The 19,169-nt window shown below is 40.6% G+C and overlaps 1 protein-coding gene and 1 pseudogene across 2 annotated transcripts in view; one reads left to right on the forward strand and one right to left on the reverse strand.

Annotated features, from left to right (window-relative positions):
* capn5b (calpain 5b) overlaps window positions 1–19,169 on the forward strand; it is a gene marked incomplete at both ends in the record, with an annotated part of 44,855 nt that overhangs the window by 12,543 nt on the left and 13,143 nt on the right. The window contains 3 exons of the mRNA XM_080434768.1: window positions 6,727–6,858; window positions 16,637–16,845; window positions 17,356–17,548. Coding sequence (XP_080290894.1) covers window positions 6,727–6,858; window positions 16,637–16,845; window positions 17,356–17,548 — 534 coding nt within the window. The remainder of the gene's footprint in view (window positions 1–6,726; window positions 6,859–16,636; window positions 16,846–17,355; window positions 17,549–19,169) is intronic.
* LOC308090053 (olfactory marker protein-like) lies at window positions 11,495–11,820 on the reverse strand (annotated as a pseudogene). Its single transcript has one exon. The product of its transcript is annotated as an olfactory marker protein-like (transcript).

The raw sequence follows: 19,169 nt of genomic DNA on the forward strand, positions 1-19,169 counted from the left end.
CTGTCTAGCTCCCAGCCAGCCTCATCAAGTAGATGCATTATCCACACAGCACCATTCACACACTGAGACAAAGCTAAGCACATCCTTATGTGGGGCTGCAACTATCCATTATTTTCTAAGCAATTATTCTATCAATTACTTTTTGGATTCATACATTTTCCCCCCCAGTATATTTCTAAAATGTTTTTGTATAGCAACAAATCAATTAACCACTTAAGTTGTTTTATACTTCGTCATAGTATAAAGCAGCAGATCTACAAGTTACAATATTTTTTAAATGGGGGTCCGCAGCCAATTTGGGGGTCCTTGACTTTTTGAGAGCCACTGTCACTCTGATACTCTGGTAACGGGTTCTGCACTAAAGTATCAGACAACTACTGCGTTAGTAGCACGAAAGACAAATTCACTGGGGTTCAGAAAACTATAAAGCACATTTAGTCTCAACCCAAGGGAAATGTTTATTGGTCTATATTACAGTGAGCTTAGCAACACACATGGGCCTAATTTTATTACAAGCTTTTTTATTGTTTTGCTCCCGTGGTGGGGGGATGGATGATACATGCTCTTGTACGCAGGGGCGGCCTTTCCTATGTTTCACCCGTTTCAATTGAAACGGGCCCCGAACCTCAGGGGGCCCCCGAATTTTCTTGAAAAAAAAAAGAAAAAAAAAAGATTTATTTTTATTTTTATTTTTTCAAAATACAATTTTAGATTTTTTCGCAAACAAAATCCGCAAATTCCGCAAACAAAATCGGGGTGACCGTGTTTTGGGGCGATTATTATTTTTATTTTTTGGGGGGGTGGGGGGGTGCATAGGGGGCCACATATTAGCTCTTGAAACGGGCCCCCAGATCACTAAGGCCGCCCCTGCGTACGTGTGTATATTCAGAATATATCAAGCCAAAAAACATAAAATAAACCATCTAAAATGGGTTAGTTGGCTATTAGTCAGCTCGACTGTCAAATGTGGTGAGATGTGTAGTAGGTCTGTCACAATTATTACTTAATTGCCTCATCGCAATTATTCGATATAATCGCAATTATTATGCATAATTGTCAGAATCGTTTGCATTCATCTGTGTAAATTAATCTGTTGAGAATGTTTCCTACATGTTCATTAAAAAAAATTAAACAGAAGAAATAGCAGATCAACAAGCTCACACGACATGTGAGCTAGTAGATTGGCTATCTTCGTTATAATCTTTTTTTTAAAGTATAAAATATGGATTGTTTCGGTAATTGTACATTATTTATTTTGATTACGGATACTTTTTGTCATTCATTGTAGGTGTGGTCTATATAAGAGCCCAGTGTTGGTTATTCTGCCCATTTGTTGATTCGGAGGAAGGCCAACAGGCCGAAACGTCAATCAAATAAATCACTGCACATGGAGCCAGAGTGTGCAACTTCTTTTCCTCCTTTTTAAAGTCCTGGTGAAATGACATTTTCGGTCATCTTATTTTGAAGTTTCAGTCTGAAACGGCCTTGCAACCAATCAGAAGGTCCCATCCCTTCAGGCTATGGAACGGTGGAATCTCTTTATGTGCAGCTGTGTGCTGCCGAGGGCTATAGTGTTTGTAGCCTGCCGGCCCACGCTGCCCGAGCGAGAGAGAGAGATGGCAGTGTGAAGCATGTTTGATACTATGTTGCTTATTTCTAACCTATAATGTTTTCAGATACATATTTTAGTGTGCTGACTAAGTTCAAAATGAGTAATACACCGTCTGGACGTCATCTTGAATGAGTTTCAAAACCGAGTAGCTCTGTAATTAAAATCAGGTGTGTTTGGAGGAATGTGAGCTATGGGAATCAAACCGGGGAATGAAATCAAGATTCATTTATATTCATAAGAGTCTATCTATGTCATCACACAGTACGTTTGTGTTCACACGAAGCAATTATAGGAGTAGTTCACCCCAAATATGGTAGCACTTTATAATAACTATACACTATAAAGCATTAGTTAAGCATTAGTAAATGCTTAATTCCTCATGAACTCATCATTAGTAAAGCATTATTCATACATTACCAAGCATTAGTAAACACAGTTATAAATGTTGCAACTATACAATATTAAGTATTAGATAAGCACTAGTAAAAAACTTAATTCATCATTAATTCATCATTTGTATTGCATTATTCATACATTACTAAGCATTAGTAAACACAGTTATGAACCTTTCAACTAAACACGATTTACAATTAGTTAAGCATTAGTAAGTACTTAATTCATCATGAATTCATCATTTATATAGCAAGTAAGTACTTTATTCATCATGAATTCATCATTTATATAGCATTAATAATACATTAATAAGCGTTTGTAAACACAGTTATAAGCGTTTTTTTGCCCATTGATAACCTAATCTTTAAAGTGCTTAATGATTGTATTCTCATACTTTGTAAATGATAGATTCAACATTTATAAATAGGTATTATATCAATTTACAAACCAGTTATTTATGAGTTGTTAATGGTTCATACGATCATTTAGAAAGTCTAAGTAAACACCATATACAAACCACTTGGATGTATATTTATGCGGACATTTGTACATGGTTAGTGAGTGTGTTAACTCATTCACTGCCAGAACATTTTTATTTTTGCGTTTGACAAACTGCCAGAGATTTTTCATAGAAAAAAAAAGTACTCAGGAGCCAAGATACAAAATGTTTAAGTTTTAAGTTAACAAGGAAGTGGATTGGAGTCTAGATCTTCAACAAATCATATCTCCTTGGTCTTTAGGTTAAAAATTAAATAAATAAATAAGAAAAAAAAAAAAGAAAAAAATTTTAAAGTCGTTTTAGTCGTTCTTGGCAGTGGAGGCTTAAAGGACAAAAGTCGTTTTAGTCGTTCTAGGCAGTGAATGAGTTAATAAATGTCTTATAAACACTTATTCATACTCAATGAATGATTTATTAAGGTAGTTACTACTTGTTAGTTAAGTATTTTGCGTGAGCCCATCTAAAGTGAGGACTATCTATGCCTTATAAAGCATTTATAAATGAGATAGCGTGAGCCCATCTAAAGTGAGGACTATCTATGCCTTATAAAGCATTTATAAATGAGATAGAAGCAGTGATATAGAGAATGCCAATATTTATTGCAACAATTGAGACAGAACATGGCCCTTGCAGTGTAAAAATAAAATTAACATTGTGCTGTATGAAAATAAACAAACAATATGGAATGCTATAAACGTGTACACATGGCTGATAAATTAAATAAACATTTGACTTCATGAAAATAAACAATAAACAATCTGCTATGCTATAAACATGTAAACATGGCTCATAAATTAGATAAACATTGTACTTTATGAAAATAAACGATAAACAATCTGCTATGCTATAAACATGTAAACATGGCTGATGAATTAAATAAACATTGTACTTTATGAAAATAAACAATAAACAATCTGCTATGCTATAAACATGTAAACATGGCTGATAAATTAAGTAAACATTATTGTACTTTATGAAAATAAACCATACAGAATCTGCTATGCTATAAACATGGCTGAAAAATGTAATAAACATTCTTGTACTGTATGAAAAAATAAATCTGAAGTTCTGCCTTCACTATGGGTATAGCCACCCTTGCAGAGCTAGGCAGACAGTTAACATCAGAAGGTAAAAAAAAGAAAGAAAGAAAAAAAGGCTTGTTTTGGGTTTCTTCTTTAAATTATCTTCTTTGGTTTTTCTTATATGAAATACACATAGAATGGATTTGTTAAAATGTGTACTGAATAGTGTTTTCCACAGTAAATATTTTAACTTTTTAACAATGCTTTTAAAGAAATGAATTAACTTGCAAACATGACTTAAGCAGCTAAACATTCACACAGTTGCAATGATATGAAATTAACATGTACATAAACACATCCCTGATTTTGCTGGAAATAATGATACGCAAATCTCTCCCAATATGCACAAATAAATCACTTGAGTGAAAATAAAAAGACAACATTGCTCCCTATAATGGCATTACAGCATTAGCTCAGAGCAGAATAGCCTATAAGCTAACATGACACACAGCAGCCTGCAGCCTAATGGCTAACAGGCTAACAGGCTAGGCCATATGACTGGTACTGATTAGCAACAAACATGACGTTTTTACCACAGACAGAATACACAGTTGGGCTGTGAAAAATGTACTAGCAATCATGTTTCATTATTACTGAGACAATACATCACAAGGACAGTACTTACAGACACAGCTGCACATAGCTTTGCTGTATGCTAAACAGGAAGTGAATGCATACTGCAGGTGTTGCCCATAGTTGGGTGTTGCCAGATTTAGCAAAAAAAAAACAAGCGGCCAGGTCTTTGAAAACAAGCCCAAAAGAAGCAAGCAACTAGGCTCAGTTTTACCAGCTATCGGCCATTTGAAAATAGCAGATCAACAAGCGCACAATGTGTCACATCATGACACGTTGTGAGCTTGTAGATCTGTTATTTTCAAAAAATATTGGGAAAAAAAGTAAAATATTTTCAAAAAATATTTTTCCTTTCCATGAAAAAATGTGGGAACCACTGGTTTAAAAAAAAACATTAGAAAGCAAGCCCAATTAAGCAACTACACTTAAAAAAAAGCCCCAAATTGTTTATTACATTGTCCACCTACCTGCCCACTGTGGGCGTGGCCAGGTAGGGGAGTAGGGAGTAGTCACAGCCACACATGTCCGTAAAGCGTCCGTCAAGTTGCCGTACGGACGCCGGAAGTCCCATCCACTCCCATGTTAAAAAAAAAAACGGAACGGTACTTCCGGTCTGTGGAAAACATTATTCAGTACACATTTTAACAAATCCATTCAATGTGTTTTTTTTAATTGTCTGCCTATCTCTGCAAGGGTGGCTATATGCATAGTGAAGGCAGAACACAGAATGTTTTTTTTCATACAGTACAAGAATGTTTTTAACATTTTTCAGTCATGTTTACATGTTCATAGTATAGCAGACTTTTTATTGTTTATTTTCATAAAGTTAGTACAATGTTTATTTAATTTATCAGCCATGTTTACATGTTTGTAGCATAGCAGATTGTTTCTTTTCATAAAGTAAAATGTTTATTTAACTTATCAGCCATGTTTACATGTTTATTGCATAGCAGATTGTTTATTGTTTATTTTCATGAAGTAAAATGTTTATTTAATTTATCAGCCATGTTTACATGTTTATAGCATTGCATATTGTTTGTTTATTTTCATACAGCACAAGCATGTTCATTTTATTTTTACACTGCACGGGCCATGTTCTGTCTCAATTGTTGCAATAAATATCGGCATTTTCTATATCACTGCTTCTATCTCATTTATAAATGCTTTATAAGGCATAGATAGTCCTCACTTTAGATGGGCTCACGCTATCTCATTTATAAATGCTTTATAAGGCATAGATAGTCCTCACTTTAGATGGGCTCACGCAAAATACTTAACTAACAAGTAGTAACTACCTTAATAAATCATTCATTGAGTATGAATAAGTGTTTATAAGACATTTATTAACACACTCATTAACCATGTACAAATGTCCGCATAAATATACATCCAAGTGGTTTGTATATGGTGTTTACTTAGACTTTCTAAATGATCATATGAACCATTAACAACTCATAAATAACTGGTTTGTAAATTGATATAATACCTATTTATAAATGGTGAATCTATCATTTACAAAGTATGAGAATACAATCATTAAGCACATTAAAGATTAGGTTATCAATGGGCAATAAAACGCTTATAACTGTGTTTACAAATGCTTATTAATGTATTATTAATGCTATATAAATGATGAATTCATGATGAATTAAGTAATTACTAATGCTTAACTAATTGTAAATTGTGTATATTGAAAGGTTTATAACTGTGTTTACTAATGCTTAGTAATGTATGAATAATGCTATACAAATGATGAATTAATGATGAATTAAGTGTTTTACTAGTGCTTAACTAATACTTAATAGTTTATAGTTGAAACATTTATAACTGTGTTTACTAATGCTTAGTAATGTATGAATAATGCTTTACTAATGATGAGTTCATGATGAATTAAGCATTTACTAATGCTTAACTAATGCTTTATAGTGTATAGTTACTGTAATATAAAGTGCTACCCCAAATGGTACTTATTTTCTATCAATTACACGCCCCATGAAGCTTTTGTCACATTCCTGAGCCATTGATGACCGGCAGAGTCTCCGGGTTACTGACCAGCCACCCCGTCATCAAATTATTGGTTTAGTAATGCGACAAAGAAATACCGTTCCTGCTGCCCCTCATTGTCAGTCATCTCTTTGTATATTGAAGTTATTTGCCATATCTGCCCTGTGCAATTATTGTTTACAAAGCCTAACAGAAATTTAATTTTTATTTAAATGTTCCCAATGTTCAATGCCAAAAACACAATTAAATCGTTAATCGAAATCATTTGCATGACAATTAATGGCCACCTCCTAAAATGTCATGATCGTGACAGCCACTGTGTGGTGAAGTTGAGACTCTGCACTGTGTGGTGATAGTTGAGACTCTGTGGTGCCACATTAATCTCCTCAGCACCTCCGAGACACCACTTATCAGCGAGCTAGCAGCTCACTCACTCCTTTATCTCTCTTTCTTCATATCTCCCTCTCTCCCTTTGTCCCACTCTCTGTCTGTCTCTGTCTCTGCCTCTCTCCACTCTCTCTCTCTCTCTCTCCAATCTCTTTGGTCTCACTCTGTGTCCCCAGGAGCTCTGTGAGGACCCTCATCTGTTTGTGGACGGCATCAGTGCACACGATCTGCACCAGGGACAGCTGGGGAACTGCTGGTTTGTGGCAGCGTGCTCTAGTCTGGCCTCCAGAGAGGCTCTGTGGCAGAAAGTAAGTGTGTGTGTGTGTGTGTGTGTGTGTGTGTGTGTGTGTGTGTGTGTGTGTGTATGTGTGTGCGTGTGTGTGTGTGTATTACTATACTTGCGAGAGCCAAATAGCCCCACAAGTATAGTATAAATAAATTGAGAAACAGACGTTGTAAGGACATTTTCACTGTCCCCACCAGAGAAATGGTCGTGGTTAGGCTTACTATTAGGAAAAGGTACCGTTTGGGGTTAGAATTAGACATACAGTAGAGGTTAGGTTTAGGGGTTAGGGTTGGAGTTATGGCTGATTTATACTTTGTTACACGGCGCTGTGGCGTGCCGAAAATAGCTGACCTACAATGTCAGATCGGCTATTTTCGGCTTCAGGGTGAGGGTTAAAAAAAAGAAAATGTTGAAATGGCATTCATAAAATCGACATCCTAGAATATTCATTTCCTCGCAAGTATAGTAATACAAACTTGTGTGTGCGCGCGTGTGTGTGTGTGTGCGCGCGTGTGTGTGCGTGTGTGTGTGTGTGTGTGTGTGTGTGTGTGTGTGTGTGTGTGTGTGTGTGTGTGTGTGCGCGCGCGCATGCGTGCATCTCAGTGTAGCTGTGTCACTGAGTCTACACAATAGCTCTCTTTGACCATGTCTGTCTTTCGAGCTTCAGAATGTGGCACACAGATGTTTGGGTGTGAGGGTACCGTATGTGTGTAATAGCATTATGAACATGGAGTATTTCATTTGAATCATGTAAGGAGTAGGGACTTGAATCATGCAGGCATTAGAAAAAGAAGAAAAAAAGGAAACCATTTTTGGAATTGGTTTCATTTTTTATGTTAATGGGTATTGAACCCAATCTTGAACTGGCCTGAATTCAGGTATAACATGCAATTTTTTTTGTTCAGGCATTACGTTTGAGATTCAGGCGAGGGTTTGTTGTGGATAAGGTCAGTGAAAGGACCTGGCGGGGCCAATGATATTGTGTAATCTCAAATCCTGAGCTTGTAGAATTCAGGTACCATTCAAAAGCCATGGCCTTTTTTTTTTAATTCACAAAACCCCTAATCTCTCAAGAACAGATCCATAGCTGCGCTTGGATCTGTCGGTAGCCGTGTTGACAACCCATGCACATTGGCGTGGCGTGGGCGTGCCTTCAGATCAGAAAGCAGGCCGCGCTTTACCCAATCAAATGTAGTGGGCGGGATTTACATGTGTGCGGCTCAATTCCCACTGGAAACAAACCGAAACTCATTTAACAATAGCGTCCTCGGAGCAGACAAAACCACGGAAAGCATTTTAACTTGCTCTTTCATCATAGAAACAAGTGGGCTTATAACCAAAACGATCCATGTTCTTTGGGAGAAATTGTGTTTGTGTTCCGTGGAGAAATATTGTTAGTGGGAATGAAAACATAGTCGCACCACCGGAAGTGGAAGGCTGAGGGCAGACCAAAACCCCGGTTTTCCGTGAGCAAAGGTCCTCCGTACAGCTCCGCCCAGACTCAAATGGAAGAGTGAAAAACAGCAGAGGGCGCTCTTTTTCCTTTTTATTTGACGATGGGTTCCCAGATTGCAAAACCCCAAACCCCTTTAAAACTGGATACAACAACATTACGTTCTTTTTAGACTAAACATGTACTGGCATTTGGCAATGACCAAAATATATGTTTAGTTGACCATTTCACCTCTGGTGATGAGTGAGGGACCATTAGGAACCATTATCTCAGTGTGGTAATCATAAGGAACGCAGGCTCACCAGAGGACTCATTACAGCAGAAGAACACAGGTCTCCCTTGGGTCTCAGCAGACACTGCCAGTCTGTGAAATGGTCCGGCTCTCAAGTCCTAACGTTACTGTAATTGTAGACGCTGGCATCCATCTGACGGCTCACTGGCAACCATCTGAATCCATGTTTATTGTAAATGTATCTTAAGTGTTGACAACGGAAGAAAAGATGGTGTTATATTACGCCCCCTTCTCTCTTTCACTTGACGCACACACATAACCAAACAAAACCCTACAGTATGTCAGTCACTTCCGCTTTTTATGGCTTAGGTATTTTCATAGCAGTGCTTTATGGATGACATTTGAATGTCTAGCCCATTGTATAGCATTTGGTACAGTACACCACACATACAGTACCAAAATCTGTCTTCCTTCAAACTGTGCTAATCCCGCAATATGGTAAAGATTTGTAATAACCTCCCATCAGGAGATTGACAAAATATTTGCCTCTTATATTATTTGACAATTTGGCCAATGTTTGACCAGTTTTTATAGTATAGTTTGTTGGTTACTTTTGATGCAGTAATGGCCTTTTTTTTGTTGAGAACCATTGGTCTATTAGGCGACAGGTTCAACGTAATCAGACTCAGGGTACCGCTATGATATCTTTCGCTGTTTCTTTGCTTTTCTCTATCTGACACACACCCTGTCTGTTCCCTGTGGTGACGTGATGTTGTTAGGGTGACCCCAGGGGAGGGACGGGGTTAGATGGTGGTCGCCGTGCAGATGTAATCGTTGGCCGCCTGTCGTTTTTCAGGGTCGAAGGGGGGGAAGATGGATGATGCAGTAGGAACCCACTACACATTCTGCGTGCACACGCACGCACACACACACACGCACACACGCACACGCACACACACACACACACACACACACACACACACACACACACACACACACACACACACACACACACACACGCACACACACACACACACACACACACACACACACACACACACACACACACTTGTGACTCTCACGTGAGATATGTATTAAGTCCTTCAAGGCTGGCTGTGCATCAAACCGAGACTAGCAAGATTAACACTTTTGCTCTCTTTCAAGCCCAAGGAAGCTTTATCCAAGTCCATACTCCATGTCCTATATTAAAATTGGCTCAAGGGAGGACCGGCCGGCGGGCAGGCGGACCACGTCGTCACGCTCATGTGCCCATGTCTAAGCCATAACCATATAAGGAGTTCCCAATGCAGCTACGCCCAAATATGAAGTGTGTTGTCTAACATCAATGTGACGTCATGGCATCAGGCGCAAACAAATCACTCAGCTCCATATACGGGCACAAAAGCGGGCATGCCCATATATGTGTGTGTATACTGATGACATCAGGGATCTCCATATATGGGCATAAAACGGACAAGGACTGACAGATACAGAGATCTCCATATAAGGGCATATTGGTCGGATCGGCGGTGCAACGTAGGCGTGAGGGCCGAATTTCAAAAATGTGTTTCTAAAATGCACATGTAGAATTGTAGTTTAATAAACATTTAAAGAGTGATGGATTTGGAGTACATATAGCACACTTAAAAATAATAGATACAAATTAAACAATGTAATCAATGTCATTTATTACCCAAGTTATAAATGCTAATGCGGCACAAAAATGTTGTCCAGTATTTTATTGAGCATTTGCCAAATGTCAAATTTATATACATTTCATTCAACCTTTTTTGGAGATCATTGACTGAAATAGGTTATATTGCAGTGAGTGATTAGTTATTTGATTCTTATACTTTCTTCAGCCTATAGCACAGCCATGTAGCACAGTCATGTACATACGTATGGCTGTGCTGGAAAAGGCACCCAGGCCACTACAAATGCAGCTTTAAAGGGACTACACCATGAATTTGAACTTTTTCTTCTTTTTTGTGTGTTTTTGGTCTCCCCTACCTCAAAAATACCCCAGTTTGAACACTCAGGCTTTCACAGCAAATCTGGGGTTTTCTGTAAATTGGTCTCAAAACAGGCCAAACTGATTTGCACCCTGACATGACGTCACGTCAGGGTACAATACCTCCCGTTTTTCAGTAAACCCCCCCCCCTTTTTTATTTATTTTTATTATTATTATTTTTTTAATTATTATTATGTTTTACTTTTTCCACACAGAACCAGGAGATAACATGCATACAAACTGGCTCAATAGCGCCCCGTGCCAAACAGGACAATGTGGTATTGCAGGTGAAAGTGCTTTATAAGCCAGAGAGAAGTTAGTTGGAATGAGTATATCTGAGGCTTGATTTAGGCTCAAACCTTTTGAAAAACGTTTGAGGGACATAAACAATATGATATTAAACATATATATATTTTTTTAAATTCATGGTGTAGATCCTTTAACCTAAACCTCTGGTCTACATCAACAACTGACAGCACATTATAACTCAAAACAAGCAAATTGACAGTCTGTTGAAGAATCACAATTATTTCAAACTTTTGCTTGGATTACGATTATTGAATTTCTTTTTTTTTATTAGTGAAAATAGTAGAACTACAAAATCACAACATGTCGCATCGCGACACTTGTGAGCTTGTACATCGGCTATGTTTGTATGCCATCATTGTACAACGAAGAAAATACAGAGTTAAGTGGTTAATCCGACTAATGAATGAATGATAAAAAAAATTATTACAATTTTTCGTGTTGATTCATTGATATATGAGATATATACGATTTTTTTTGTACTTTTAATTCGGTTAATTGGCCATAATGGCCAGCCTTAAGTTGGACCATGGCTGCTTAGTGCATACTGTACCTGTCTGGTTGTTGATCTCCAACTCTTAGCTGGCCACAGTAAAGGTTCACGGTTTCGGGACCACAGCCGCCCTCGATGGCAAACAGGAAACTATAATCTTCCTCATCTTAGCAGTTCCTGCATGTCGGCCTCGTAACATTGGCAAGGCACATCTCGGCTGTCGCTCTCCGCCCTCCATAAGACGCCGGGAGGCTCCAGTAGCTGCCAAGCCATCAGGTGGGTCAGGTCCGGCGTCCACCCCCCAGTGCGAGACACGGAGGGCCTGCTGCGAGAAGTCCAGCCGGTAGACGGCCTTGTTGGGCTGCAGCAGGCGCTCGCGTTCCTGTCCCCGCTGTCTGTCCCCGCTGCTGCAGAGACTGCACCCGCATGCGCATCACCTCCATCAGCTGTGTGTCGATCCAGAAAGACAGATTCAAGTCGGCAGACATGGCTTTCTAACGTCACTCTTCAGGGGACTAACTAGGTCAACGGCAAACTCAAGGCTGGATTAAAGCACAATCTGCTGCAGCTGAGTATCTTGACTCTCACTCTCATTCTCTCTCTCTCTTTTTCTTGCTTCCCTTTCTGTGCCTTGATTTCTCTAACTCGTGTCTTTTCACTTTCTTCTTTTCTATTCTTTCTGTTCTGTTTTTGTTCCCTCAGTCTCAGACCTGCTAAGTTAGACACAACCAGGTCTGTGCACAACTTTGCAGCATTAGTAAAATGTTTTCCATTTCCTGAAAAGTAACAGTTTAAGACATATACAAGGTTTCCAAAGAACAGCGACGAACTGTGCCAAGGGGTTTGTTACAGCACAAGGGTCAGTCAAGGCAGTCGTGGAATAGCAAGACTGTGCAGTTTGAGTTTGCATTAGCGCTAACTGACAGGTGAGTGGCAGGTGAGAGGTAGAGGCTCGGGCAGGGTATATCGGCACTTTTAGCCATTTGTCATACAAAGAATTATATAGGGATTTTAAGAAGTCGTTAAGAATATCCCCCTCCCCCCCCCCCTTGTTTTACCAATCGAACCCTATGAATACCGTACTCCCAGTGGTCCCTGTTCTTGGAGTCTGCGGGGTCCGTGTCAGTGAGGGATTGTCTCGTCTGCCATTTCTGTTTCTGGCAAGCTGCCAGGTCAGCTATTACAGACGACTGCTCGAACAGAACTTCAACTGCGGGTTCAACAATCAAAACACAAATAGATGGATTCCTCCGTTTTCTTCTAGACTCTCACAGTTCAAAGCCCTAAAAAGAGTACTGGAAGGGACTGTGGTGCCGTGCTTTTGTTTCTTTTTTTTCCTTTCTGGATCTTTCTGGTAATCTCATTGAGAACATTCTCAAGAGAGACCTGGCCAGACAGCAATCGCAATCCATGTGCATTACTTCCGATAAGTCAGTGTAGAGCAGAGCTTCTCAAAGTGGGGTCCAGGGACCCTCAGGGTAACTTAGTGGTTCAACAAATCGATTAACCACTTAATTTTATGCTTCATTTCATGCAAAAATTGCGAAATATCTGCCGTTGTGCTAATTTCTGAGCATTTTTTTAAATGTGCAAAGTATGGGCGCCAAGTTGAGTGGTTAAAGGGGCTATTGCTACTTACTGCGTCACCTATTAGCCAGCTGTCCAAGAGACCCAGACTCCATCCATCAGCAGAATGTTGTTTCCTGCAGAGCCACTTGACAAGAACCACTAAAACCATTTAGTCCACTCACCTCCTGATCTCCAAGGGCATCCAGCCACTCAACTTTGCAGACGCTTCCATTTTTCACGTTTTCATAATGACACGTTATGTTTATAGCCTACTGATTGATGTTTTAGCAAAACTAAGAGACTTGGTGAAATGGGAGTCGCTTGAGGATGACTTTCATGGAGTGAATGCCAGTGCGCGCTTCATTGCGTAATCCTAATAATTGTACTTGTTTTGTAATTCGCATTGTCATAGTCATAGTTAGAGACCAAATACTGAAGCACTCGAAGCAGCAAGGTCTTATACAATACCGTAACTCAGTGATTCCCAAACGGTGTGCCGTGAGGCAAGTCCAGGTGTGCCTTGGGATTTTGTAACAACCACACATTATTATTGCATTATACAACTACTAGAGGTCTGACCGCCCTACGGGCGGCCGGCCCGCTGCGCGCGGCCTCAGCTCTATCGCCCGCGCCCACATAGCACCTGCGCCCACACAGCGATCTGTGCGCCCGCCCTGCACCCCTCCTCCTCCCCCAATGTGCAGTATTGAGAGCCCTGACGTCACAACATTTGGAGTGATGGCCACTGCACTCTGGTTGATTGGACTACACCTAGGGCCCAGGTACAGCTGAGATGAGAGAGGATATGTGTATGTTAGACACAATATGACTCTGAGCAGGCATCACAGTGTTTAAATTGCATCTGGTGAAGAAGAGACTTTATTTTACTATGTAGGTAGTATTGTGTAAATACTGTATGTACAGTACAGTACAGTACGTACTGTACTGTACTGTACTGTACGGTCTGTACTGTACTGTACTGTCCTGTACCTCTACCTCTACCTGTACCTGTACCTGTACTGTACTGTACTGTACTGTACTGTACTGTACTGTACTGTACTGTACTGTACTGTACTGTACTGTACTGTACGGTCTGTACTGTACTGTACTGTCTGTACTGTACGTACTGTACTGTACTGTACGGTCTGTACTGTACGTACTGTACTGTACTGTACGGTCTGTACTGTATGTACTGTACTGTACTGTACGGTCTGTACTGTACTGTAACTGTACTATACTGTACGGTCTGTACTGTACGTACTGTACTGTACTGTACTGTACTGTACTGTACTGTACTATACGGTCTGTACTGTACTGTACGTACTGTACTGTACTGTACTGTACTGTACGGTCTGTACTGTACTGTTCTGTACGTACTGTACTGTACTGTACTGTACTGTACTGTACTGTACTGTACGGTCTGTACTGTACTGTACTGTACTGTAACTGTACTGTACGGTCTGTACTGTACTGTACTGTACTGTACGTACTGTACTGTACCTGTACTGTACTGTACTGTACGGTCTGTACTGTACTGTACTGTACTGTACTGGAGTCTACTGTACGGTCTGTACTGTACTGTACGGTCTGTACTGTACTGTACTGTACTGTACTGTACTGTACTGTACTGTACTGTACTGTACTGTACTGTACTGGACTCTACTGTACGGTCTGTACTGTACTGTACTGTACTGGACTCTACTGTACGGTCTGTACTGTACTGTACTGTACGGTCTGTACTGTACCTGTACTGTACTGTACTGTACTGTACTGTACTGTACTGTACTGTACTGTACTGTACTGTACCTGTACGGTCTGTACTGTACTGTACTGTACTGTACTGTACTGTACTGTAACTGTACTGTACTGTACTGTACTGTACTGTACTGTACTGTACTGTACGGTCTGTACTGTACTGTACTGTACCTCTACCTGTACTGTACTGTACTGTACAGTCTGTACTGTACTGTACTGTACTGTACTGTACTGTACTGTACTGTACCTCTACCTCTACCTTTACCTGTACTGTACTGTACTGTACTGTACGGTCTGTACTGTACTGTACTGTACTGTACCTCTACCTGTACCTGTACTGTACTGTACGGTCTGTACTGTAGCAAATGTGGCAACACTGATATTTTCTTGTGTTTTGTGCTTGTGTTCTTTTGGCAACGTGGCAACGCAGATGGCTGACATGACTGACGAATCCTTGGTGTCTTTACTTCCGGGTTGCATACTGATGACATCACTGTCGAGTCCTTGGTATCATGATCCTAGCCTATTGTGTAGCAGATGTGCAGCAGCACACAACGCGCTGTTGTTGTTTTCCACGCTCGCGCTAATGAAACACTAAACGGAGAAGCGTGTGATTGTGAGGTTGAGTGTTAATGTATTAGCATTGTAGTAATCTCTCAAGAACAGCTTCTGCACTGCGTTGGAATCTGTCGGGGAGGTTCGTCATAACGAGTGCGCATTCAGATCAGGAAGTAGGCCGCGCTTTACCCAATCACATGTAGTGGGCGGGATTCACATGTCCGTCGATCTTTCCCCCTCGAAACAAACCGAAACTAATTTAACAATAGCGTCCGCGGAGCAGACAAAACCACGGAAATATATTCACATTTTAACTTACTCTTTCATCATAGAAACAAGTGGGCTTATAACCAAAACGATCCATGTTCTCTGGGAGAAGTGGTGTTAGTGTTCCGTGTAGAAATATTGTTAGTGGGAATGAAAACATAGTCGCACCAACCGGAAGTGATGCGCTGAAGGCGCATCACAAACACCGGTTTCCTTGTGCTCTGGTGTTACGTTATCGTCCGCCCAGAGCCAACAGACATAGAACAAACAGCAGAGGGCGCTGTTTTTCATTTTCAGTTGGCGATGGGTTCCCAGATTGGCATTGTAGTGACCTGAATGGAGCGTGGAAGCAGAAGACACGGTGCAGTGAAGGGGACGTGAAGGACTCGCTTCTGTTGATGTTCTGGCGATGCGCACATTTCAATGGCCTCTGCTTCGTGTTGTTTCGGCTGTGGTGGTGCGCACAGTAAACGGTGCGAAACTGTTTCCCCTTCCGTTGTGCTCGTAATGTGGTGAGTGGAATTAATTATGTTGCGAGGTGGAAAATATGTAGTGAGCAATGAGAGGTGCCCTACGCCACCCGTAAATTCACCGTGCACGTTGTGGCTGGTTTTGTGTTGAGAGGTCCGATGTAGTTGTTGTGTTTAGTCGAAATCAATGCTGTGGGTATGGTGTCAGCAGGCGAGAGGTCCAAATTAATGGAATTGCTGTGGGCGTCAGCCGCGGAAGTAGCAATTCGCCCTTTATATAAGTAGATACTAAAGGTATCGTTTTGATGTTACACGTTGTGAAAGTATTAACTTTTTATTTGGTATTATTTAAAAATAAATGATATGAATACAGGTGTGCCTTGAGTTTTTGAATTCCCCCTAGGTGTGCCTTGGGCACAAAAAGTGTGACTGCTGTAAATATTGCAATATGTGTATCTGCATGTCTACTGTATGTGTGCAGTAGGTGGAAGTTCAATTTGTGTGTGAATGTGAATTACACCTTTGGCACTGTTAGACACAGTGAAAGACTGTCACGCTGTGACAATGGCTGTTTGTGACTTTCGGGTTATTAAGACGGCCTGACACAGCTTCTTCCCTTCTGTTCCTCTTCATCTTCCTCTACCTCTCCTTCCACCTCCTCTGCCCTCCCTTCTTCCCTCGACAGGTCATCCCTGACTGGAAGGAGCAGGAATGGGACGATGAGAAGCCAGAGTCCTACGCTGGCATCTTCCACTTCCGCTTCTGGCGTTTCGGGGAGTGGGTGGATGTGGTGATTGACGACCGACTGCCCACAGTGGACAACCAGTTGGTGTATTGTCACTCAGACGACAGTAATGAGTTCTGGAGTGCCCTGGTCGAGAAGGCTTATGCCAAGTTAGTAGTGCCAACACGTACACAAAATCTCCATTTGAATAAGTAGAAGACAGTGTTAGAGCAATCATTGCAAACGTGCAACTACTAAAGATGTTTTAGCAAAATTATGACGAAAAACTAATTATGAATACTCTTGTTACTATAATTGTGTCGCTTTTTTAGTACATTCTAAAATCAGTACGTCTTTCATTCAAGTAGAGTTTCTGATTTCTGAAGTATTATTTTGGAAAGGCAATAATTACAGAATGGCCTACAATTGTGCTGTTATGCCACATTCAGGCAGATATTCCATTTAAATTTGCTTTGAACCTCTTTTCCCTCATACATCAATGACAAAAGATTCTTATAAGGAAAAGATGGTCAGCACTTTGGAGAGCATAAATTGGAGATGTACTGCTCAGATCGCCGTGCTACGACACATTGTGAGCTTGTAGATTGGCTATTTTCGCCAGCACAGAACAACTGTGTGTATAAATCAGTTTTATAAGCCGGGCCCTTCCTTTCCTGCAGGGTGTATGGCTGCTACGAGGCTTTGGATGGAGGCAACACGGCCGACGCGCTGGTGGACTTCACAGGGGGAGTGTCAGAGCCCGTGGACCTGTTGGAGGGCCAGATGGCCACAGACGAGGTGGCCCGCAACCAGCTGTTTGAAAGAGTCCTCAAGGTCCACAACAGAGATGGTCTCATTAGCTGCTCCATCAGAGTGAGTGCCAGTGAACAATACTTGTCGGTGCATCTGAAAATAGCTGATGTGGATTGGCTATTTTCTCTTAAATATTCCACTGCAGTCAAATATTTGCAAATATTTTGCAAGGACCAATTTAACAAACAAAAAAGATGGATTTGAGTTTCATGATGGCTACAGGGCAATATCATGAATACAGATTAACGTCTGACCTCACATCTTATGCAAGATGTGAAGCCAGAACAGTGTATATTGGCCTAGTGATTTTACCGTCTTCATATACATCATATACTGTACTTCCGTTTTTGTAATTATTGTCATGTCTACATGCCAGCCTGTCCCTCCCTGTGTTAATTATCTCGTAATCCAACAACTCCATTCATCTATCTGAGCACGTTTGAATGCATGTACTCATCTGGCAAGTGAGTCTGACCTTTTGATTGTCTCTAGTCTTGTGTGTCCATTCCCAGACTACAATAGTCGAGTCAACCAATTCATAATACAGCCATTGTTATTCCAAATAGAGTGCAACACAGTTGTTGGGTGTTCCGTCTCCTTTATATGCATGAGTTTATACCTCAGTGAACCCATTTCTAAACAGTGGCAGCAAGACTGTTGGCTACATGTTGAGCATCCTAAATAAAAATGCATCCTCTCTCCTTGGCTCTCATTTCTTCATCTGGCACACACAGGGATATGTCTTGTAGGGGGGGGCACTATGGCTTAGACCACTGTTTCCCAAACAGTGGTCAGTTTTCCCAAATTTGTGGGTTGCGGACCGATTTATTTGGGTTGCGAGTAAATATCCCCTTTATTTATTTTCCAATTTTTTTCATGAAAAAATCAAATAATTTCCATTAAATGTCTTTTTTTAAAGGTTAAGAAGTAGTGGAAATTGCAGATCTACAAGCTCTTAATGCGGCGCGAAGCGACGCGTTGTGAGCTTGTAGATCTGCTTAGACCTTTGTTTTACCGTGTGGATTCGAACCGTGTTCTCCCATATGGGAATCCAAACATCTACCACCCAGCCAAAGGGCTGGACATGGGAGATATTAGACTTCTATGTTTCAGGCAGGTTTGCTCTGCCTCTGCTACAGGCTTCTTCTACTGGTGTGCTTATTTTCACCCTGGATACAACTGTCAGTTTAGAGATGAATGTATGGAAACTCTTCAAGCTATTGGATGGGAGATGGACCAACGAGAGAATACATAAATCATTCTTCGCTCTAGTCTAGAGTCTAGTTTGAGGGTTGTTTGGTTGTCAATCTTTTGTTGTGGGGTTTGTCTGTTTAGAAATTCAATAGCCCCTGAAAGACAGCAGTGCATTTTAGATTCTTCCCTTTATTTCATCTCCCCTATCACTCACTGGTTTCATAACAAGCAGTGGAACAATCATGTATTGAGCAGGGAATTCTCAATGCTCCGTTTCAAAGCCTGCGTTTGGACAGACACCATGTTTAGCATGCTAGACCATTGCTGGTCTATTTGCCCGTGGCTGCATGTCTGTCTGACTGACTGGCTGTATGTCATGAAAAGCCGATTTGTCAGGAGAATACTACATGACCTCTGTGATGAAATGCATCATAATAGGACAGAAGGGGATTGAACACATTATTTGATCGTACAACTAATTTTCTGA

Source organism: Gymnoscopelus braueri (assembly GCF_963280865.1).
Source record: "Gymnoscopelus braueri genome assembly, chromosome: 8".
Classification (NCBI taxonomy): Eukaryota; Metazoa; Chordata; class Actinopteri; order Myctophiformes; family Myctophidae; genus Gymnoscopelus; species Gymnoscopelus braueri.